At 47.2% G+C, this 24,228-nt stretch overlaps 1 protein-coding gene across 2 annotated transcripts in view; it reads right to left on the reverse strand.

Moving 5' to 3' along the window:
- The window catches only part of CEP162 (centrosomal protein 162), a 977,479-nt gene that overhangs the window by 673,581 nt on the left and 279,670 nt on the right, over positions 1–24,228 (reverse strand). For both annotated transcript variants that reach the window (XM_078648156.1, XM_078648158.1), the window contains one exon: positions 5,177–5,368. In XM_078648156.1, the coding sequence (XP_078504282.1) occupies positions 5,177–5,368 (192 nt within the window). The remainder of the gene's footprint in view (positions 1–5,176; positions 5,369–24,228) is intronic.

Raw genomic sequence — 24,228 nt, forward strand, 5'->3', positions numbered from 1 at the left:
ACTGCTACTTATTTACTCCTACCCACGTATTAGGCTTAGGTCAGGTACACCGGGATAGGCGTGTACATATGTATATATGTATGTATATATTTATCTATTTTAAAGTATCATATGGCTCAGAAACCATATCAATGCTTTTACAGTATTATTTTATAATACTCCTTTTACTGTACGCACTTTACTTTATACTAAGTATTGCAATTGTGGCAATTCATTTCTCTTGCATGAGAAAGAAGCTCAATAAATAACACCTTTTATTGAAAACGCCCGTCTCTCTATTCTCTGCACTCTGGTGAAACTAAGTATGCACGATTGACTGAGTAAAATAGCTGCCTATTGTTTTCACACGACTCTAGAGATACACTCTTATTCTGAGGGAGCAAAGTTGTCATGTTTTATGGTTGTCAGAAGCTAATCCCTTCTTGTCTATCCAGGGAAGTTAAACTCCTCCTTGTTTATTCGAGAAAGTTTCTAGGGACCTCTGAGCTAGCTGGCAAAACTAATTAAGTCTAATATAGTCAGTAGAGACGTATTCGACCTCAGTCCTACGTCTACACTGCTGTTTATATTATTCCAATGCGCAGAGCCTATTGGGAATATAGGAACTACACTACAAAGGTGGTGGTAGTGTTTGTCACTGAAGTGGAAGAGGTGTGGCGCCGCGGCTAGGGCGACTGACTCCGGAATCTGGGGATCACGGTTCGATCCCCGGAGCCGCGGAAGATTAGCCCAGCACCATGTGACTCTGGGCAATAGCTTGCTTAATCTTCCCAACAGCCCCAGCGCCTAGAGACCCTTGCGGGTTATTGTGCGCTTTACAAAATGTGGATTTTTTTTTTATTGAATGAGTGGAGCGATTTCTTGCTGGGGCTTGAGTGTAGCCACGTGTTCTGCTTGGTGGAGTTCTATGATTATCTGTTCAAGTCTGGCGCAGTCTTTGGGGCCGAGGCCCGTCTTGCTTTCGGGCCTTGTCTACGGCAGAGGATCCGCTAAGCTGCCTTGCTTGCGTTAGTGCTGAGCCGTGATGGGCGGGCAGCATGGGGGGTCATAGGACTCTAACCAGCACCATGCCTCCCCTGAAGTGAGTGCACCCATCAGCGACCATGCAAAATCTTGCCAGGTTGAGAAGCGTATATTTCAGGGTTAATTCCCAGGGTCTGCGTTTTACATTGATGAATGTGTTGCATTGATGCTGGACTGCAACTGTATAATCCGGAAAAAAACATAACATTCACTTCAGAGAGCTTCCTGGCTTCTATTGTGCAAATGCAGCACCCTTAATACCAGGTGGAAGTTTGCGTGTTGGAACCCGGTGTGTGCTTTCAATGGTGAAATATTGATATAGAGCTTGAGGAAGCAATAGGTCTTGCAACCAGCCCTCTATATATGCAGTAGCATCTCGGCCCTCGGTTTCCTCCGGCAAATCTACTATGCAGATATTGTTCCTCCTGGATCTTCCCTCAGCTCTCTGCTCCAATGTGCGAGCATGGTCCGTCAGCAACTTCAAGGAAGATTCCATGCTGCAGGTTGTGGGTTGTAGACCCTCTACGATCCAATCTGTCGTGTCGACCTCGTCCGCAAGCTTGCGGTGACCTGCACGTAGAAGTGCCAGGCCTGTGACAACACTATCAATCCTGGATTCTAGAGAGGTCCTGGAATGTTCTATGGCAGCCAGAAGAGTGTCAACCTTGCTTTCCATTGCAGCAGAAAGGCCCGGGTCCCAGGTCTCGAGGCATCTCCATCCAATGCCCTAAAAACCATAGTGTAGTGCACAGGTGGGTTCTGATTTGCCGAGTGTAGTCATCCGATGGCGTGTCGATGTGTGTCCTGGTGGCTCAGCCGCTCTATGTAGTGTAGCTCCAGTGCGGTATTGTGGGACGCAGCACCCCACCCCCTTGCCTGCTCCGTATCAGTAGCACGTTTCCACTTCCCCCCCTTCTCTCCAGATGCAATGTACAGAGCGCAACACTTTAAGGAGACTTCCACCAGGAAGGGCACGTGTAATATGATCCAGCTATGTAGGTCACCGCTGCTGTCACACGTCTATTCTGGAGTGGTGTCCGCCCAAGACAGCACCGCCTGTGCAAGACAGCTCAACAGCAGCGGCGGGAGTCAAAAGACTAAAGTCACACATTTTCCTTGCATTACTGTGCCAAATTCATGCAGAATCATAAAGGAACCACAAATATTCTGCCACTCAGTGTTCCCCCAGGTATCCCGGTAAAAATACTACCTCACTTGTGTGAGTGGGCCAAGTGCCCGCAGCAGGAAATGTCCCAAAACATATTGTGGAGACATCAAAATTATCTATCATAAAACAACCTGGTTTTGAAGGGGGTCAGCACACACTTTTTCTTGTAATTTTTGACTTCATGAAAACAATGATTTTAGTAAACTGATCTATGTTTGAGAACAAGTGTGTGCTGATCATCTTTTGGTAATTGTTTATTCACTATTGAGAAATTATGAGGTCTTCTTTCTCACGATTCTTGCACCACGCAAAATAGACTCCCAATGATATAACAGGTGCGGTACTGTGTCCAAGACCTCTTTGTAAATTGTTTTTTGCATGGGGGTTGCCTGCATTTTTGGTACCGGATTCCGTGGCCAGCTAGGGAAACCTACCAGACCCCGACAGTACTGAAAACCAGACACCAGGTGGAGTCCAGGATGCGTGGCTTGAGTGGTTCCCCCAAAGTTTTCTTACCCCAAACCCCCTGTAATTTCAAATGTAGTTAACAAAAATCACAATTTCCTCACATTTCTGTCTGGGATCACTGCGCAGGCACAATTTCCTACCACATTCATGTATCCATATGAAATACCTGATTTTCAACAAATGAGAAGTTAGCTCTGGTCACACATGGTAGATAAACAACATCATTTTTCATTTGAAAAATGGTTTTGTGTCCACATTGTGTTTTGTGCATTTTCCTGTCGCTGGCACTAGGCCTACCCACACAAGTGAGGTACCACTGTTATCAGTAGACTTGGGGGAACACAGAATAGTAGAAAAATTGTTAGTAACGATTGTTTTTCTCTGAATTTGTGCCTCTCAAATGTAAGACAGTGCGTAGAAAAGAAGTAGTTTTGAAAAATGCCCTCTAATTCACATACTAGTATGGGTACCCACAAATTCAAAGATATGGAAATAGTCAATGCTTCTAAATTCCATATCTTGTTCCCATTTCGGAAATACCAAGGGTTTGCTCGATACCTTTTTTCACCCTTTATATTTAATCATATGAATTGCTGTATACCCGGTACACAATGAAAAACCTTTGTACGTCCAGCTCATTTATTGGCTCTATGTACCACGGATTTCCTGGTAAACCTACAAGCCCTATAAATGCCCGCAATCAGAAGGGTCCAGCAGACGTAACAGTGTATTGATTTTGAAAATCTGCATAGTTAGAAGAAGTTACAGATAAAAATGTAGGCACAAATGGCTGTTTTTTTCCAACTCATTTTCAATATTCTTTTATTTCAACTCTTACTTTCTACAAGAAAACCTTGAAGGATCTACACAAATAACCCATTGCTGAATTCAGAATGTTGTCTACTTTTCAGAAATGTATAGCTGTCCGGGATCCACGATTGGTTTCATACCCATTGTTACCACGAACTGGAAGGAGGTTGAAAGCACACAAAAAAATAGGAAAAATGGTTTACATCCCAGTAAAATGCCAAAACTGTGTTGAATAAATGTGGTTTTCTGACAAAAGTCTGCTTGTTCCTGAAAGCTGGTGATTTTAGTACTGCAAACCGATCTCTGACCCTGCTCGCAGGCAGGTCGCTCCCCACACTGCTACACGGCTCTACCTGCATTGTTTTTGCCTAATCTTGTATTTTTCTCTTGTGCCTAACTTGCTTTCTTGCCCAGACTTGTTTTTCCCCTCTGCCTGTACTTGCTTTCTTGCCCAGACTTGTTTTTTTCCCCTGTGCCTAACTTGCTTTCTTGCCCAGACTTGTTTTTATTCCCCTGTGCCTGTACATACTTTCTTGCCCAGACTTGTTTGTATTCCTCTGTGCCTGTATTTGTTTTCTTGCCTAAACTTGTTTTTCCATCCTGTGCCCAATTCTCCCGCAGCCCCGCCTGTTTTTCACGCCGCTGCGTCCCTGCGGCCCCGCCCCCCCTGCAATCCCATTCACCGCCCTGCTCCCGCCTCCCAGCTGCGCCTCCCTCCCACATCTCCTCATATGGAGGCCACGCAGCGGGCGCGCCGCTGGCGCGCCTAAGGCAAGCCCGTCTGCGCCCGTACCATGCCCAGCACGGTGAGTAGGAGGAGGAGAGGAGGCCTGGCAGCGAAGTGGATAAAGTACTTAAGAAGATCCTGTCCATGCTCTTTAACTCTAAGTCAACATCACATTGTCCACAATCTCTTCAGATTTGGAATATTTTAACAAGCTCCATCTATGTGCCTACAGTGGATCCAATGGACAGAATTCCAGCCAGAATGTTGTGTCAAGAAGGCATTAAAAGTAATTGCTTCTCCCTAGCTAGACTGATAGTGCTAATCACCATATTGCCTCAACTTTTCAGAATAATTATATGAAAATGATATGTCCTAAATTTTGTTTGAAACATCTCTTAAAAGTTACCAAGTTCTTGAATTATGTCATACACTAAGACTTCAAGAAAACATCACCAAATATTCACAAAGGCACTCAGTATGCGGCTTTCCTACATAATACGCCTATCATTCTTCCATCAACAGGTTAGCCCTTTCATGACACACAATCTGAGCCATAGAACCGTGAGCAAAGTATTTATAATCTCTTAACTGAGAAAACATAACAAAAGATAGTGGTTTGTCAGATTTAATAGCACTGGAGTACATTGATCATTCAAAAAGATAAAGGTTACTACAGCACTTTAACAAAAGTAAAGCTACAAACAAAGATAGTCAAAGATGGATGTCAAGGACAGAGATTCAAGTGATACAAAAAAAGTCCAACTTCTACTAGCTTCATACAGAACAAAAGTTAAATTTAAACTCACAAAGCATTAATTGGAAGTGCAAAATCTAACTTTAAATCATAACTTCTTCAGAGCAGAAAGTATGACTGAAAAGGTGTCACCTTTTTCAGCAACAAACTGACAGCTCCAGCTAATTTTAGTCAAGGAAGGCTAATGAAATATAATAACCATCAGTTATCTCAAAAAGGAAATTACCTGATTCAGTATTGGAGGTATTTTTCGCAACCTTTTCTTCAGTATTCAAGGCATCTGGGAAAGTACTGATTGTATTTTCTGCCACATTAAGGAGCGTTTTGGGCTCATTTGTGTCTCCCATTGATTGATCCATGTGATGGTATGCCCGTCTTAGTGCCTCAATGTCACTGTTCGTATGTCCATATGAAATACCTGATTTTCAACAAATGAGAAGTCAGCTCTGGTCACACATGGTAGATAAACAACATCATGCAGGAAATACATCAACAGTAAACATACCACAAGGAAATAAGTAAAAAGTGCAACTAGAAATATCAAATCTAATGCATGGAAGAGAAGAAGAAGAAAGGGGTGCAGCACTGTATGCTAGGCAAGACGGTGGTATCATGTATTGACTTGGCCACAGGGCTACCGCTGATCTAACCTATATAGTGTTCAGAACCATTAAACCAAGATCACATTCAGATTTAGGCGACAGAACTATATCATACCAGACGTTAAGCTATCCAATTGCTCCTGATCACCAAACAAGACAAAAACAAAAGACTACATGCATACTTCAAAGGGCAGTGCATGACCCCACTCATGAACACTCACCTCAAACTATAACACTGAAGTTGAATGGTAATATTACCTTCTAGGTCTGCGATTGCCTGTCATAAGCAATCTTCACAGATCTTTCTGTCATAGCGGTTTAATAAGGAAAATGTCTCTTAAAGACTTCAGGTGTCAGAAAGAATGTTACAAATAACATGTCTGCCCTTTGGTCTAGTGTCATAACATGACAAAAACTAGACTGCTGCAGACTGCCCGTTTTAATGCAATTTCCTTCTGTATCCGCAGTTCTTTAACCCTACACAGAAATATTCACTGCACATCGTTACCCCAGTAGAGAGACACATTCTTATGCTCTAGCATCATGTACAAGATTGCATGAAACTCCTCCACTTCTGAGCACTGAATCGTTAGCCTGACATCCTACTCGTCTACCCTCGGAGGTAGCAGGCTTGGATTGTTGCAGTAACATGGGTTCTTAGAGTAACCACGAGTTACCCCGTAGCTCCTCAGTTAGATGCTTTTTTTCAAAAGTCACCTCTCCCTCTTGACTAGTCCCTGGGACTGTTAGGGGACAAGGTATGATATGCACTTTTAGATCCGGCATCACTTTGTTATTACAATACAATACCTGTGTCAAAAAAGACTCGCAGCCCTGTACTTTTCTATTTGAGGCACACATGTTGAAATTATGTCATGATTGCGCATAAGAACAATTGTTACTTACCTGTAATCTGTGGTTCTCCAGTATTGGTGTCTTTCATAGACTCATATGCCTGAATCATTCCCCGTTGTCGGAGTGGGAGTCCCACGGTAAATAAAAAAGCAATAATATGCCTATATAAACCAAAACCTTCGTAATAACCAACCAGGAAGTAAAGTAGCCCTAAGCTGCAGTGCAAAAAACTTCCACACTCATGACTATCCTAGTCATTTTGTACAGACCAAACTGCAGCCATTCAGGCGACAGCACCCACCAGAATGTTCTCCCCAGAGGCTTGGGCTCTCAGATTTTCTCGCACAGGAGTGAAACCAACATAATCACCTGAAGGAGCCTCTGAGGGGAGGTGAGCGGGTGCATGTGAATCTATGAAAGACACCAATACTGGAGAACCACCGATTACAGGTAAGTAACTATTGTTCTTCTCCAGTATTGGGGTGTCTTTCATAGATTCACATGCCTGAATCAGAGTAGATAGGAGTATAAAACATCATGCTCATTAGACGCTCCTTGTATCACAGTATACATGCATGCTTTGCAAAAGCGAATAACATGTTATAATAAGCGTCTAAAAAGAGCATAAAGGAGGAGGGAGAACAGAGGCTCACCTTATTTGAAAAGATTGCGAAGAACTGCTCTGCCCACCGAAGTATCTGCATCACTTGCAGTGTCCAAAGAGTAATGTTTGGTGAAGGTATGCCTACTGGACCAAGTTGCTGCTCTGCAAATCTGATGGAGATGCACACCAGCGAAGAGAGCGGTAGAAGAGGAAACCGCTCTTGTAGAATGCTCTCTTGCCAGAGACTGTAGAGGTCTTCCTGCCTGTTGATGACACAGACCAATTGCTGAGGAGACCCACCAGGCTATAGTCGGCATGGATACAGCGTATCCCTGACGTAGCTTTCCATATGCTACAAACAATTGGTCTGTTTTCCATAATGTGGCAGTCCGTTGGAGATAGAACTTGAGACATCTCTTGATGTCTAGAGAATGCAAGGCCTTTTCTGACGCTGTTTGCGGATTTGGAAAGAATGTCTTTAGAATCACCAGCTCGTTAAGATGAAAGTCAGAGGGAACCTTAGGCATGTAACTTGGATTGGTGCACAGCACCACTGAATTTGAAGTGAATTGCAAGAAAGGAGATTTGGTTGTAAACGCCTGAATGTCGCTGACTCTCCGTGCTGAGGTCAGTGCTAAGAGCAAAGCAACTTTCCATGAAAGGAACTTGAGATCTACTTTATGAATAGGTTCAGAAGGGTGACGCATGAGTTGAGCGAGCACCACATTTAAGTACCAGGATGGAGGTGGACGTCGAACTAGAGGAAACATTCGGAATAATCCTTTAAAAAATTGCTGAATTATTCTTGATGAATAAAGAGAAGTAGATCCATCCTGCCGGAATCTGGAAATGGCCGCCAAAAATACTTTAAGAGTTGAATGAGATAAAGCGGATCTAGCCAGATGAAGGAAGAATGGCAAGATTTGTTCCGGTTTAGCATGAATCGGATGTAGGTTGACAGAGTGACACCAGACACAGAACCTCTTCCATTTGAGCTTGTAAGTCCTAATCGTGGCCAGCGCTCTAGCATTTGCTAGAACCTCTTGACAATCCGCAGGGATGTCTAAATAGGCGAATTCAATGTGTTGAGGAGCCAAGCTGCTAATTTCAAGGAAGGTGGATCCGGATGGCAAACCTGACAGGAGATTCTGCATTGGTGGCAACTGAATGGGATTGCACTCCGAGAGGAGGAGAAGCTCGGTGAACCAATACTGTCGAGGCCATCTGGGCGCAAGGAGAATTAGACAACATGGTTGCCTCTTCATCTTCCGGATGACCCTGGGAACCAGCGGAATTGGTGGAAAGGCGTATGCATATAACTGAGACCAGTTCATCGAAAGCGCATCCCCGCATGAGTTCTTGTGGGGAATCCAGCTTGCAAAGTGTAGGCATTTGCGGTTCTGATTCGTTGCAAACAAGTCCAGGTCTGGGTAACTCCACTCTTGAAAGACTCGATCTAGAGTCGGTTGATGGATCTCCCACTCGTGATTGGATATTGCAGATCTGCTGAGGGAGTCTACTAACACGTTGGAGATCCCTGGAACGTGAACCGCTGACAGATTGATCTTGTGATCCAAGGCCCAGTCCCAAATCTCCTGCGCTTGTTGAGATAGTAGGGCCGACCTCGTTCCTCCTTCTTTGTTTAGATAATGCATACGTGTTGTATTGTCTTTTCGAATTAGAACCGTGGAACCCTTGATGACTGCCCGAAAAGACTTCAGGGCTAGAAAAATGGCTCGCAGTTCTAGGAGATTTATGTGCCACTTTCTCTGTTGCACACTCCATTTCCCGTTGACCGTCATTCCATGAAGGTGTGCGCCCCATCCTTCCAAAGAAGCATCCTTGGTGACGGTGAACCTTGGCACCTCCGTTAGGAATGCACATCCCTTTTTTAAATTGTTCTTGTGTATCCACCATTGAAAGGTGTTCCTCATACGAGGAGTTATGTTGATCATGTCGTCGAACGACCCTGAAACCTGCACCCATTGGAGGCTGAGGGCCCGATGTAGGACACCAAATACCGGTCGGTAACAGCCGATTTCGGCCGTTACCGACCGGTATTTGGCTTTTGAAATGTAGGGGGTCTTATATTTACCGAATCGGTAAATCTAGATGTAGGTGGCACTGAAAACTGTGCCACAGGCCCTTAAGAATTCGTTCTTTACCATGAAATACTATTTCATGGTAAAGAACGAATTCCTGTATACATGCACATCTGTGCATGTACACATGTACATGTGCACATGTGCACATCTGTGCATGTACACCTGTGCCATGTGGCACACATACATGCCCTCAGGGCATGTATGTGTGTCACATGGCACACAAGCCAGAATCAGAGGTGCACAGTAAGCCTGGGCGGCCAGCTACGCTCCGTGCACGGAGTGCACGGAGAGCCGCCTCCTACGCATTTTGCGTAGCCGGCGTAGCCGGGCGGCACTACGCGCGCTCCGCAGACGGAGCGTAGCCGGCCGCCACCCGCCTCCCTCCCGCCCTCCCTAAATACATAAATAAATGTATAAAAAGCTTTTTAAAACACTTACCTTGTCTGCCGCGTCCCCGGGGCTCCCTCTCGCCGTCCCGCGATGCGCGCCGCCATTTCGGATCCTAATGCGCGTGCGCGGGCGGGCGCGCATTTCTCGTGAGGAATGCGCATGCGCGGCCGCCCGCGCATGCGCATTAGGATCCGATTCGGTGGCGGCGCGAACGGCGGGACGGCGAGAGGGAGCTCCGGGGACGCGGCAGACAAGGTAAGTGTTTTTAAAAGCTTTTTATACATTTATTTATGTATTTAGGGAGGGCGGGAGGGAGGCGGGCGGCGCGGAGTGGGGCTACGCGGAGTGCGCGGGTGGGCGTAGTTGTGCGCCCACTTCGCGTAGCTCCGCGGAGCCCCACTCCGCACACTACGCCCAGGGTTAGTGCACAGGGTGTCAAAGTGACACCCTGTCCCACTTGACAATTCGGTAATTTTACCGATTCGGTAATTGACATTCATTCCTCAAGGCCATAGGAATCAATGGCAATTACCGAATCGGTAAATACCGATTCGGTAATTACCGAATCATACCGATTCGGTAAAAATTACCGAATTTTTACCTAAATCTCATTCATGGAATCTAAAATAGCGAAAAGTTATAATTGTGGAATTCTAGAGTCGGTAAATGAGATTTACCTACATCGGGCCCTGAGTTCCTCTTGTATGGGGTCTCATTCTGAGACGACAGTTGGGTATCAGCGGGATGCAGGAGGAGATCATCCCTAGGAAAGATTTGAACATCCGAACGGAAATGTACTCTTTTTGTAGTAGTAGGGAAGCCATCTTGAAAATTTGTATCCGCCTTTCTTTTGAAACGAAAGCTTGAGTGAGTTCAGTGTCCAATGTGGCTCCCAAGAAAGACTTTCTGCGAGACGGAGTTAAATGGGATTTCTCGAAATTGACTGAGAGACCCAGGGACTGGAATAGTGACAGGCATCTTCGAACATGCGCTTTTGCTGTTCCTAGAGAATTGGCCTTGATAAGGCAGTCGTCCAGGTATGGAAAAATGTGAATGCCTTCCAAACAAAGATGTACAAAAGGGGGTGGTGATGGACGGAGCATCTGAACCAATCAAACACTCACACCCAGTCAAAAGATCTGGGTTTGATCCATCACCGTTCTTTAGCCCACTCTGCCACCCCAGTTCAGACATGGCTATATGCAAATCAGTCTGACCCTGTGCCTCATGGGAACAGTCCAGCCCGAACTGCCAAGCCATGCCTTCCCTGGACCGGAAACAAGCTTCCGAGGACCGGTTTCTGGCATTACAGCCGTCTTCAGCCCGGCTTGCTTGAATCCAGTTGCAAAGTGAGCAGGGGACTCACGTCTGAGCATACCCTGCTACACTTATGGCGGCCAAAGCGGTACAAAAGGGGGTGGTGATGGACGGAGCATCTGAACCAATCAAACACTCACACCCAGTCAAAAGATCTGGGTTTGATCCATCACCGTTCTTTAGCCCACTCAGCCACCCCAGTTCAGACATGGCTATATGCAAATCAGTCTGACCCTGTGCCTCATGGGAACAGTCCAGCCCGAACTGCCAAGCCATACCTTCCCTGGACCGGAAACAAGCTTCCAAGGACCGGTTTCTGCATTACAGCAGTCTTCAGCCCGGCTTGCTTGAATCCAATGGCAAAGTGAGCAAGGGACTCACGTCTGAGCATACCCAAATATCCAAACGAAGATGAGCTGCCACTGGAGCTAATATCTTCGTGAAAACTCTGGAAGCTGAACGGAGTCCAAATGGTAGAACTTTGAATTGAAAGTCCCTGCCAGCCACTCTGAACCTTAAGAATTTCCTGTGCCTGGGAAGGATGGGCACATGGAAATAGGCATTCTGAAGGTCGAAGGTTTCCATGTGTTCCCCTTCCAAGAGAAACTGGAGGATTTCTTGAAGTGATAGCATCCGGAAGGACAACTTTTTGAGGTATTTGCTGAGGGCACGCAGGTCGAGGATAGGACGCCATTCCCCTGACTTCTTGCGTATGAGGAAAAATCTTGAATAGAAACCTATTCCTCTTTGCAATTGAGTTACTTTTTTGATCGCTCCTTTCCGAATCATTACATATATTTGGGAGAACAGCTCCTTGAGATGAGCTGGTGGTGGAACTTTTGGGGAAGAATTTGGAGGGGTTTTGACAAATTCCAGAGCGTGGCCCCTGGCTACTACATCCAGGACCCATCTGTCCGTAGTAACTTTTAACCAATTCGATAAGAAACTGGATATTCTTCCTCCAATTTTTAACTTTGGAATGGGTAGAAATGGTGGCAGGTTGTCCGTTTCATTTATTTTTGGAGGTCTCTCGTCCACGATAAGAAGACTTCCTTCTTGCTTGAGAATAATTGTTTCCTCGCTGACCGTAAGTTTGTTGTTTGTACGGTTGGTATCTTTGGTTACCTTGTGTGGTTTAATACGAACGTTGCTGAGAGTATCTTCCCCTATTGGAAAAATTGCCCCGTCCTTTTGCACCATGAAAGGACGATTTACGAAATTATAGACTCCCCAGCGATCTTGCAGTCTCTGTGTCCTTCTTGATGGTCTGCAAGGATTGTCTCCCCGTCATAGGGCATGTCTATGATCTTTGCGGAAGTATGTTGATTTCAGCCAACCTTGCCACCTCAACACTGCTGCACCCGCCAATTGTCTGAATCCAGTAGCTGCTACATATACTGCTGCATCAATCATTTCTGCTGAGGTACATTCTTCTTCATGTAGTATTTTCTTGGCTTCAGATCGGTCAGGTTCCGGAAGCTTCTCAATATATGGTGATATGTCCGACCACATTTGTCTATCATATCTCCCTAGTATCGCTAGGGAGTTCGCAGCACGGACAGTAGTTGCAGCTATAGTTGAAACTTTTTTCCCAATGGAATCCAGACGACTTCCATCCCCGTCCGGTGGAGCGGTTATCTGCAAAGATGGATTCCTGGCTCGTCTCTGAGCTGCTTGGGTGACTACTGAATCCGTCTTTGACTGTCCGATAAGGCATGCTGGTGAAGTGAGAGGTGCCTTGTATTTCTTATCTACTCGAGGTAACACTACAGGGAGACAATTCGGCATAGACATTATCTTTAGACCCTCTTTCCAAATAAGTCAATTATTGGCATTGTCTTAATCTGTCTTTGAGGTTGATCCTTAAAATCATCCAGGAAACAGTCATCCTGTTTTGTTTCCATGGAAATCAAAAATCTTTTTGTTGCTCTTTCCATTATAAGGTGGAACCCTCCGGCATTCACAGGCGGAGAATCCGCAGCAGGTGGAACAGTCAGAGAAGGGGTTTGAGTTTGGTATTCGTCCCACTCCGACAGCACTGACTTATCATCCACTTCTCCCTCTTCTCTTTCTTCCTCAGAGGTGTCATTATCCTGTGCATGGTGATATGGCATTGGCGAAGGAGGGACTGTAGACCGTATTTCTGATACTGGCAACGGAGAAGATTGCCTTGGAGGTCTAAACCCTACCGTAGAGGCTTGAGGCATTGGCGTCGAAAGGTGAGATTCGCCTGTTTCGGATGGTGAGAACCAGCAATAGTATTCATTCTACATATATTGTAAGTTGTTGAGACGATCTAATGGCATCTGTGCTGTAGGCACCGAGGTAGGAGCCCGACATGTAGGCTCAAGGAACTGTTCCTCCTCTTCTTGATCCTCATCCTGGTATTTTTTAAGCAGCTCAGATGGACTTCAAGCTGCACAAAAACTCTCATCCTCCTCAGATTGCTCCTCATCCTCTTCAGAGTCTAATAGTTGCTCAGGCAACTTCAACAGAGAAAGAACCGCTAAGGAGGAGCCCCGTCTTTCCAATAATGAAGCTGTCGTAGACGGCAAAGCCAAAGAGACTGCAGACGGTGCAGCAGACCACACTTGTAGTTCCCTACAAGATAAGAGAGGAGGCGTCGACGGTACAACCGTCACCGGTGTCGTGGACGGAGAAGGTGTATAGCCAGTGGTCGTCGATGGAACAGTAATTTTTGTCGACGATGTATTCGACGACGATGCCATCTTCGTCGATGATGATGATATTGATGACGAGGTATTTTTCGTCGACGACGTGGCTATCGACGACGCTGTAATCTTCGTTGACGATGAGGTCGTCGACGGGAAGGTGGTCTTCATCGACGAAGTCGTCGACGGGAAGGTGATCTTCGTCGACTAGGGACCCGTCGACGGGATGCGCTCGTCGACGGGACTTTTAGAACCTTCGTCGATGATGGGGCGTCGGCGATCGCTGGCATTACCTTCGTCAATGAGATGGGTCGAACCGTCACAAAGACTAGCGTCGACGGGGAAGAAGCTGAAGACATCACCATCCCGGGCTTTGGCAAGGAGAAAGTAACCATCGACATCGAAGATGCGTCGACGCTGATAATCGTCGAAGGAGAGGCCGTCGTCGACGATGCAGTTTTCTGAGGTAAAATTTTCTGTGATGGTCTTTTGGAAGATGAAGACTTTCCAGACTTTCTAGGGGGCGTACCAGGTCCAGATTTTGAAGGTGGAGATGCCTTTTTGGAGGTAGAAGCTGAAGGCACGCCAGAATCCTTAGAGGATTGGGCTCTTCTCAACACCTTTGCCCCATGAGAAGTTATTTCTACCTCAGCCTTCCTCTTTCTAGAGGACATAGAAGACCCCGAGGCTATACTTCCTACCTCAGAAAGAGGGTTATCCTGGTCCTTGATCTGCAGAAGCCACAGGAGAAGACGACCCTCCCTGTCTCCGAGGGTCTTCTGAGGAAATGTTCTGCAGATCTTACACTCATTTACGTCATGGTCTGGATACAGACAATAAATACATTTCTTGTGGAGATCCTCCTTAAAAAGCCTAAGCTTTCAACAAGATTCACAAGGCATGAAGAGGGATTTAAAAGATGACATCTTTAAGAAGGAAAAAGAACAAGTTACTTACCTTCGGTAACGCTTTTTCTGGTAGATACAGTATCTGCCTGTGGATTCCTCACTTTGTGAATATCCCCCTTGCGTCAGCAAAGTTCGGAAATTTTCTTTGTAGCACGCCGGCGTGGACGACGTCATAGGAACGCGGCATCGCGCGTGACTCTGTCTGACGTCACCGACCCCTTATTAGGCCTACGTCGGCGTGATGACATCAGTTCCGCCCTTTTTTCCGTGCCTTCGAGGCACCCGGACGGACCAATGACAGGAAATATACATATATACAGTGTACACAGTACATACAAACCATAATAGCACACATAGTGCGTAGCAAAGGTATCAAAAACCCAATAAATATACAAATAAATATACAAAAAAGACCAGGTATAGCAGAGTGAACAACGGGGAGGCGGGCGGGCCAGTGAGGAATCCACAGGCAGATACTGTATCTACCAGAAAAAGCGTTACCGAAGGTAAGTAACTTGTTCTTCTGATAGATACATCTGCCTTGTGGATTCCTCACCTTGTGAATAGAGTCCCACAGCAGTCCCCACTCCCGGAGGAGGGTGTCCACTCTGCTACACCAGGAAATCTTGGAGGACAGAACGCGCGAAGTGGCCGTCCCTCCTCACCTCGGAATCCAAGCAGTAATGCTTCGCGAAAGTGTGGAGGGAGGCCCAAGTCGCGGATCTGCAAATGTCCTCAACAGGTACACCTCTAGACAATGCAGAAGTAGCAGACCTTGCTCTGGTAGAATGAGCTCTTATACCCTCAGGAGGGTCCTTACCCGCCAGGGAGTAGCAAATCTTGATGCACAGGATTATCCACCTGGAAAGTGTGCGCTTGTGCACCGATCTGCCCTTCCGACAGCCAGCAAAACCAACAAACAGCTGATCGTCAATCCGAAAGTCTTTAGTTCTATCCAGATAAAAAGACACCGCCCTCTTAGGGTCCAAACGGTGCAGTCTCTCTTCCTCCTTAGAAGGGTGAGGGGGAGGAAAGAAGGTATGGAGGGTAATGGATTGTCCTAGATGGAAGGGAGTTACCACCTTAGGCAGAAAAGCAGCCCTGGTCCTAAGAACCATTCGTTCAGCATGAATGGTCAGGAATGGGGGCTTAGAACTAAGAGCTTGAAGCTCACTCACCCTCCTTGCCGAGGTGATTGCTACTAAGAAGACCGTCTTGAAAGACAAAAGCCTCATGGGACACTTGTGTAAGGGTTCGAAGGGAGAACCCGTTAAGACAAGATTTAAGTCCCATTGAGGAACAATAAATGGAGAAGGAGGGAACTTATTTGTGAGGCCCTTCAGAAACCTCAAAACAACTGGAGATTTAAAAAGAGACGGCTGGTCCGGCAAGCAGAGAAATGACGATAACGCCGAAAGGTAACCTTTGACTGTGGCAACAGCAAATCCTTGCTGTGCCAAAGAGAGAGCAAACTGCAAAATATCAGACAGATGAGCCCTCAAAGGGTCAACAGCCTTCTCCCTACACCAAACAACAAATTTAGACCATCTGTACGAATAGATGGACTTGGTGGAGTCACGCCTGGCCGAAAGAATGACATCCACCACATCGTGAGGGAGAGAAAAAGAGTTCAGGTTGCCCCGTTCAATCTCCAGGCATGAAGGTGTAATGTCTGGAGGTGGGGGTGTAGAACCTGCCCCTCCATCTGGGAGAGGAGATCTGCCCTGAGAGGGAGACGGAGCGGCGGGTGAGAGGAGAGGTGGAGTAGGTCCGTGTACCACACCCTTCTTGGCCAATCCGAGGCGACCAATATGACTCGGGCCCGGTCCTGGCGAATCTTCCTCAGAACCCGAGGAATCAAGGGTATGGGAGGAAACGCGTAAAGGAGTTGATTTCCCCAACTCGAATGAAACGCGTCCCCCAAAGCTCCTTGCATCGGATACTGGAGACTGCAGAATGACGGGCAGTGAGCATTCTCGCGAGTGGCGAACAGGTCCACCCGAGGAGTCCCCCACATCTGAAAGATGTCGTGAACAACCTCCGGGTGAAGCCTCCACTCGTGATCGGCAGAGAACTGCCGACTGAGAACGTCTGCACGAACGTTCAGAACTCCGGCCAGATGATTTGCCATCAGACAAATCTGATGGTCCTGAACCCAGGACCGGACACACAGAGCCTCTCTGCAGAGACACTGCGACCCTACTCCTCCCTACTTGTTGATGTACCAGATCGCGGTCGTGTTGTCCGTCAGGACTTGAACCGACTGACCGCGAAGGGAAGGGAGGAAGGCCTTGAGCGCCAAACGTATCGCCCGTAACTCTAGAAGGTTGATATGAAGCAACCTTTCCTCTGGAGACCAAAGACCTTTGACTTCCAGATCCCCCAGATGAGCACCCCACCCTAGAGTGGATGCATCCGTTATCACTGTGGCCACCGATGGAGGCAGCTGGAAAGGCTTTCCCTGAGAAAGATTGCTTTCCACACTCCACCAGGACAGATCCGCAGCAGTTTCTCTGGAGATCCTCACTGACTCCCTGAGATCTCCGTTGTGCTGATACCACTGCCTGCGGAGGCACCACTGGAGTGCCCTCATGTGCCAGCGTGCATGGTTGACCAACAGAATGCAAGAAGCCATCAGACCAAGCAGACGAAGGACCTTCAGGACTGGAACAACCGCTCCACTGAAAAATAAAGGAATCATTTCCTGTATGTCGCGAATCCTTTGAGGTGGAGGGAATGCACGACATACAGTTGTGTCCAGTACCGCACCTATGAACAGGTTGCGCTGGGAGGGCACCAGGTGAGACTTGGGTACATTTATCGAAAAACCCATCCTGTGTAACAACTGAGTTGTCTCTTGCAGATGATGGAGCACCTTCTCCGGTGACTCTGCTTTGATGAGCCAGTCGTCCAGATACGGAAATACAGGAATTCCCGACCTTCTGAGATGTGCTGCCACCACTGCCATCACCTTGGTGAAAACTCGAGGCGCAGTAGTAAGTCCAAACGGAAGGACCGCAAACTGGTAGTGTTGCGAACCCACCGTAAAACGGAGATACTTCCTGTGTGACTTCAGGATAGGCATGTGAAAATAAGCATCCTGCAAGTCGATCGACACCATCCAGTCTTCTTCCAACAGCGCTTGAAGAACCTGCGCAAGAGTGAGCATCTTGAACTTTTCTTGTTTCAGATACAAGTTCAAGATCCTGAGATCCAGGATTGGTCGAAGCCTGCCATCCTTCTTGGGGATCAGAAAATACCGGGAGTAGCATCCCTGACCCCTCTCCTGCTCCGGAACCACCTCTATCGCACCCTTTCTGAAAAGAGCCAGGACTTCTTCCTGCAAGAGAAGCAGGTGGTCCTCTGAACAATAACCTTGGCAAGGAGGGTAATTGGGAGGAAATTCCCGAAAGGGAAGGGCATACCAATTTTCTACGAGATTGAGAACCCAAAGATCTGATGTAACCGATTCCCAATCCCGTAGAAAATGAGTAAGCCGACCCCCTACCGGACCTGCATGATCCGGAATGGCGGATCTAGGGCTGCTTTGCTGCTGCAGGTGGAGGGTGGGTATTAGAGGAGGAAGTCTAGGAGGAAGAGGCTTGACGTCCACGTCCACGACCCTTCTGTCTACCTCTATAAGACTTGTACAGAGGGTTCTGTTGCTGCTGCTGTTGCTGGCCTTGCCTGAAAGGACGAAAGGAAGATCTGCCAAAGCCTCTGAACTTTCTGGTGGCTGTACCCTTCGCTTGCAAACCCAAAGATCTAGCCGTCGCTCGGCTATCTTTGAACCTCTCCAGAGCTGTATCTGCTTTTTTTCCAAAGAGACCAACCCCGTCAAAAGGTAAATCCAAAAGAGTAGCCTGTACATCAGTGGAAAACTCTGAGGACTTTAACCAAGCAGCTCTTCTGGTAGCTACTGAAGAACCCATTATTCTAGCCACAGAGTCTGCAGTGTCCATGCCACTCTGAATAACTTGACGGGCTGCAGCCTGAGTGTCCAAAAGAACCTCATTAAAGTTTTTCCTGTCTTCTTCTGGAAGTTTAGCAGATAATTGTTTGACTGAGTCCATTAAGGCATGCACATATCTGCCAAGCAAACAAGTAGCATTTGTTGATTGTAAGGCCATGCTACATGAGGAGAAGACCTTCTTAGCGGCCTGATCCAACTTTTTGGAGTCTTTATCCCCAGGAACGTGAGGAAAGGAGCCAGCTGATCTATTCGCACAAGCAGCCTGAACTACCAGACTCTCTGGCGAAGGGTGAGATGACAAGAACTCAGGATCTCCAGGAGCCACCCTATAACGTCTCGCCACCGATCTAGATACTGCAGGTGCAGACAAAGACTTTTTCCAAACTTCTAGAATTGGTTCGGTCAGAGCTTCAGTGAAGGGTAGAGTAGGCTCAACGATAGAAGAAGGCGAATGCAAGACTTCTGTGAGGATATTAGGTTTGAACTCAACTGTTGGCAAAGTTAAGTTCAGTAAATCAGCAGCTTTCCTAATTACTATATGGTATGGTATCACATCCTTGGAGGGTGCATCTGAAACCACAGGTAACCCCCATTCAGGAGAAAGTTCAAGACTGCTAGCAGAATGAAGATCCTCTAAACAATCATCATGTTCCTGAAGTTCACCTTCCTCCACTTCAGGTTCCATATACTCTTTCTCCTCCAGTAGACGCTGGGCTCTACGTCTCGACCACTCCATACGGATCGACGTCGATGGATCCGGCAACGACTCGGATGGAGTCGGAGCCGGCGTCGATCGAGGAGCTGGAACAACAGAGGGTTGAGCAACAGGAACCGGCGTCGAGCCTCGATCCGAATTCCGAGGTCGCTCCGGAGTCGGCGAAGCCGTGCGCGGAGTCGATGACCTCGGCGGCGCCGAACCGATCCAAGGATATGGAGTCGGCATGAAAGGTAGAAAAGGCGCCGGTGCAGAAGTTTGGGGAATACCCAAGTTGAAAGACAAAGGACCCATAGGACCCGCAGGTGCTCCAGTGGGGTACATTGCCCTCGCATACACTCCATACATAGCATTAAGGAAATGCGATGGATCTTGACCAGGAAAAGAAGGGTAAGAACCCATAGGATTAGTAGGAGGCTGTACTGGATTCGGCTCTCCTTGATCCTTTTGATTTTCCGGTTCATCCTCTGGAATCGGAGATTGAGGAACTTCCACGACGTCCTCATGCTCCGAAGAGTGATCCGAAGCCGGATTCGGATCCAGTTCCGGCTCCGGTGTATGCTCTCGAGATCTTACCGGAGTGGTACCACCAACAGGAGACCTAGATACAAAGTCCTTGAGATGCTTACGAGAAGATTTCTTCTTAAGAGTCCGAAGACCCCGAATGATGGCGAGAACTATGCTTCTTCCTCTTATGTCTTTTCTTCGAGGAACCCGAAGCATGTCCAGAAGCCGACTTCGACGCCGACTCCGATCTGGCCCTCGACCTCGATCGCGACCTCGATGACTTCGATCGCGACCTCGATCTTGACTTCGGTCTCGACCTGGAGTGTTTTGATCTTGATCTCGAAGATCTAGCGGCTTCTTTACTTTTAATTTTGGCCAATAAAAGTTTTGCTTCTCGTTCACGTAGAGCCTTCGGATTCATTTTTTAACAGGATCGACAGCCCTTGACGTCGTGATATGATCCCAAACACCATAAACAATCCTCGTGTGGATCAGTAATTGACATCATCCTGGCACACGAGCCGCACTGCTTGAATCCCGTTTTCTTCGACAACATCCTCGACGAAGAACAGAAACAGTAACAGACAAAAAGAAACAAAGTTTCTATCTGTAACTACAGAAGATCCCTGAAACCGTTGGCGTCGACGACGCGGAAAAAAGGGAACGGATGTCATCATGCCGACATAGGCCTAATAAGGGGTCGGTGACGTCAGACGGAGTCGCGCGCGATGCCGCGTTCCTATGACGTCGTCCACGTCGGCGTGCTACAAAGAAAAATTCCGAACGTTGCTGACGCAAGGGGGATATTCACAAGGTGAGGAATCCACAAGGCAGATGTATCTATCAGAAAACCACCCAAAGTTGTGAAGAACTGACCAGAGCTCAGGGAGACTCCCTTCACACAACGTGCGGTAGAAATTCTGAGAGCCTGAGCCTCTGGGGAGAACATTCTGGTGGGTGCTGTCGCCTGATTGGCTGCAGTTTGGTCTATACAAAATGACTAGGATAGTCATAAGTATGGCCGTTTTTTGCACTGTAGCTTATTTGATTTGATTTGATTTGATAAAATTTATAATGCGCAAGACAATAACCCGAAGGTATCAAGGCGCCTAACAATACCATCAGAGAGTTGAAACATACATCCTTACATATAGGCTTGCAGAAAAAAGCGAGTTTTAAGAGCACTTCGAAATTTCTGTAGGGAAGGCAGGGACCTAAGGTCAAGGGGAAGATCATTCCACCATTTGGGAACTAGGGTAGAAAAGGCCCTGCCGCCCCATTTGGCCTTTCGTGTGCGGGGAACTGTCAAAAGCGATTTCCCTGAGGAACGTAGGCTCCTTCCGGGAATATAGAGGGAGATGATGGAACCAACTCCCGAATCACTGATTTTTGTGATGGCTCTATAGGTCATACATAAAGCTTTGAACCGTACTCGGTATTCTACCGGTAGCCAGTGCAGTGTTTTCCTGGCCAACGTGGCCGATGAGCGTCTGGGAGCATCCAAGACAAACCTGGCTATAGCGTTCTGGACCACCTGCAAGCGCTGTAGCAGGCTCCTGCTTAGCCCTACATACAGCGCATTGCAGTAGTCCAGACGTGAGCCAATAAGTGCGACCGCTATTTGCTTTCTAGATTGAGGGGAGAGGTATTTCCTAATCCTTCGCAGGGTGTGAATCAATCCCCAACAGGTGGAGATGGTTCTACTCACCTGCTTGCCCATATCCAGGGCAGGGTCTATCATCACCCCAAGGTTCTTAGCCGATGTTGTGGGGGAAGGACACTCTCCCAGCGAGTCAGGCCACCAGTTGGCTGACCAGATATTCTCTTTCCCTCCGAACACCATTACCTCAGTCTTCTCCCCATTCAGTTTGAGAGAATTCTGGATCATCCAGTAACCAACCGCCTCCATACAAGATCTAAAATTGGAGGCAGTTCGTACATCTGAATGAGAGAGAGAGAGACGAGGATTTGGGTGTCGTCTGCGTAGGAAACTACCTCCATCCCGAAAGATCTTATAAGTCTGGCTAGTGGGGTCACGTAGATGTTAAATAGGGTCGGACTCAGAACCGACCCTTGTGGGACCCCACACAGCACTGTTCGGGATGGAGATAGAAACTCCCCCAGCTTGACTGTTTGTACTCTCCCATCAAGGAAGGAAGTCAGCAGATCCAGAGCTGTGTCCTTCACCCCCACATCCCTCAGACGAGAAGTAAGAACTGAGGGTGAGAGGGTATCGAAGGCCGCAGTTAGATCTAATAGGACCAGGAGGGAAGTCTGGCCCCCATCCACAGTTGTGCGGATCTTATCAAGCACAGTGGTGAGGGCCGACTCGGCGCTATGTTCCCTCCTGAATCCATGCTGGGAGGAGTCCAGGCAGCCTGAGCTTTCCACAAAGGCAGCGAGGTGCTTGTTAAGGTGTACCTCAAGCATCTTCGCTGGAGCTGGAAGCAGCGAGATCGGACGGAAGTTTTTTAAAACCTCCGGATCAAGGGAGGCCTTCTTTAGCAGAGGTTTCACTACAGCGCTCTTCCACTGCAAGGGAAAAATACCCTTTTTAATAGCTAGATTCATTATTAGCTTAGGGCTACTTTACTTCCTGGTTGGTTATTACCAAGGTTTTGGTTTATTATAGGCATATTATTGCTTTTTTATGTACCGTGGGACTCCCACTCCGACGACGGGGAATGATTCAGGCATGTGAATCTATGAAAGACACCCCAATACTGGAGAAATGAATGTCCCTCTTCCCACAGATTGTCTGAGTTGGCATATTTTATACAGAAACATTGATATTTGAGCAACACGATCAATCAAATTGTGGAACTTTCTTATGTCGACAGTAGGGGAGTCATGAGGAAAAGGGTCAAGTGGCTCCATTTGAAGGAATGCAAGCATCCCACTTTTGGCATATGAGCGACTTGGAGTTGCAGTTCATGGGTACTCTCATCATCGTCCTCTACCTATCATTGCTATCTGATTAAGGGTCATAGAATGTCACCTGGGGCCATTCAATAGATGTCCCAGCTAATACCAGCTAAAGGTCAGTTATAATTGGTTGGGCTGGAGCAATTGAAGGGTCAGGTTGGACAGGAGGAGATGTGCAGATTCTAGAGTCACTAATTGTGGTGCCTTTACCATTGCTAGAGGTTGAGGTGCCTACAAACGTAGTTTTTCATATAGCTCTAGAAATATAAGCTTCAATGAGTCCAAGAAATCTGCAGCCAGTTGGACTATGGGTTGAGGGGGTAAAACTGGTGCAGACAATAATATGCCTCATCTTCTTTCAATGAAACCTCACATATATACTGAATAGCAATATCCTGGTGAATACATGCTCCAGCACGCAGGGAGCTGTATTTCTAGTAGCTCCCTGCATGTAGGAGCAATGCCGGCTCTCGCATAAAGTGGGGAGTCGGCTGGGACCGTGGGGGCCTTAAGGCTCCCACCACGATCCCCAACAATACACAATGGGTGCCATAGATGAAGCCAGGGCTCCCAGGGCGATGTAACTGGTCCCCAAGGGAAGGGGTCCCTGGGGCCAAAATTGGCCCATGTAAGGGGGCCGCACAGGGCAGGTGGGGTTCCGTTCTGGTGCATACACTCACACAGCGACTGATAAACCTATACAGACACTCAGAAACCCACTCACACACCCATTCTGCTACTCTCACATCTAATCACAGACCCAAGCAGTCACTTACACACTCACTCACCAATCCATACAGCCACCCAAACACCCACAAAACCATTCCGACATCCACAGCCAACAGGTGAAAAGGCAAAACAGAGAGCAGAGAAACGAGCTGCAAAGGCAAATCAGAGTGTAGAAAAACAAGCAGAAAAGGCAAAACAGAGAGCAGAAAAACAAGACGAGGGCAAAACAGAGGGCAGGAAAATGAGCATTAAAGGTAAAACAGAGCAGAAAGTGGCATAATAGATGGTACTCACTCGCACACCCACCCACTGACAGACCCACTCAGAGACTCATGCGCCCACTGACAGACCCACAGAGATACTCACGCAACCACCCACAGACCCACCAAGACAGTCAGGCACCCACCCACAACAGAGCAGAAAAGGCAAAACAGAGGACAGAAAATTAAACTGAAAAGGGCAGAAAAAGGCCAAACAAGGGTGCAGAAAAACTAGTACAAAAAGGCAAAACACAGGGCAGAAAAAGGAGTAAAAAAGGCAAAACAGAGCAGAAAAGGGCAAAACAGATGGCCCTCAGCCACTCACACACCCACTGACAGACTCAATAAGACATTCATGAACCCACTGACAGATCCACTGAGATACTCTTGTTCCCACTCACAGACCCACTGATACACTCATGCACCCACTCACAGACCCAGAGATTCACCCATCCACTCATAGACTAATGCACCAACGCAGACACACTCAGACTCTCATGTACTCACTCTTATTTATTTATTTATTTATTTATTTATTAATCTTATATAGCGCGACAGCTACCCGTAAGGGTTTCCCGGCGCTGAAAGACAATGGTAGCAGAATACAATCCAGAGGGAAATTTATTGGACAAAAAGCCAGGTCTTTACGGCTTTACGGAAGAGAATATGACAGTTCTCCATACGCGTCTTAGAGAGACACACACTCATGGAGGCAC

Source organism: Lissotriton helveticus, chromosome 6, assembly GCF_964261635.1.
Source record: "Lissotriton helveticus chromosome 6, aLisHel1.1, whole genome shotgun sequence".
NCBI lineage: Eukaryota > Metazoa > Chordata > Amphibia > Caudata > Salamandridae > Lissotriton > Lissotriton helveticus.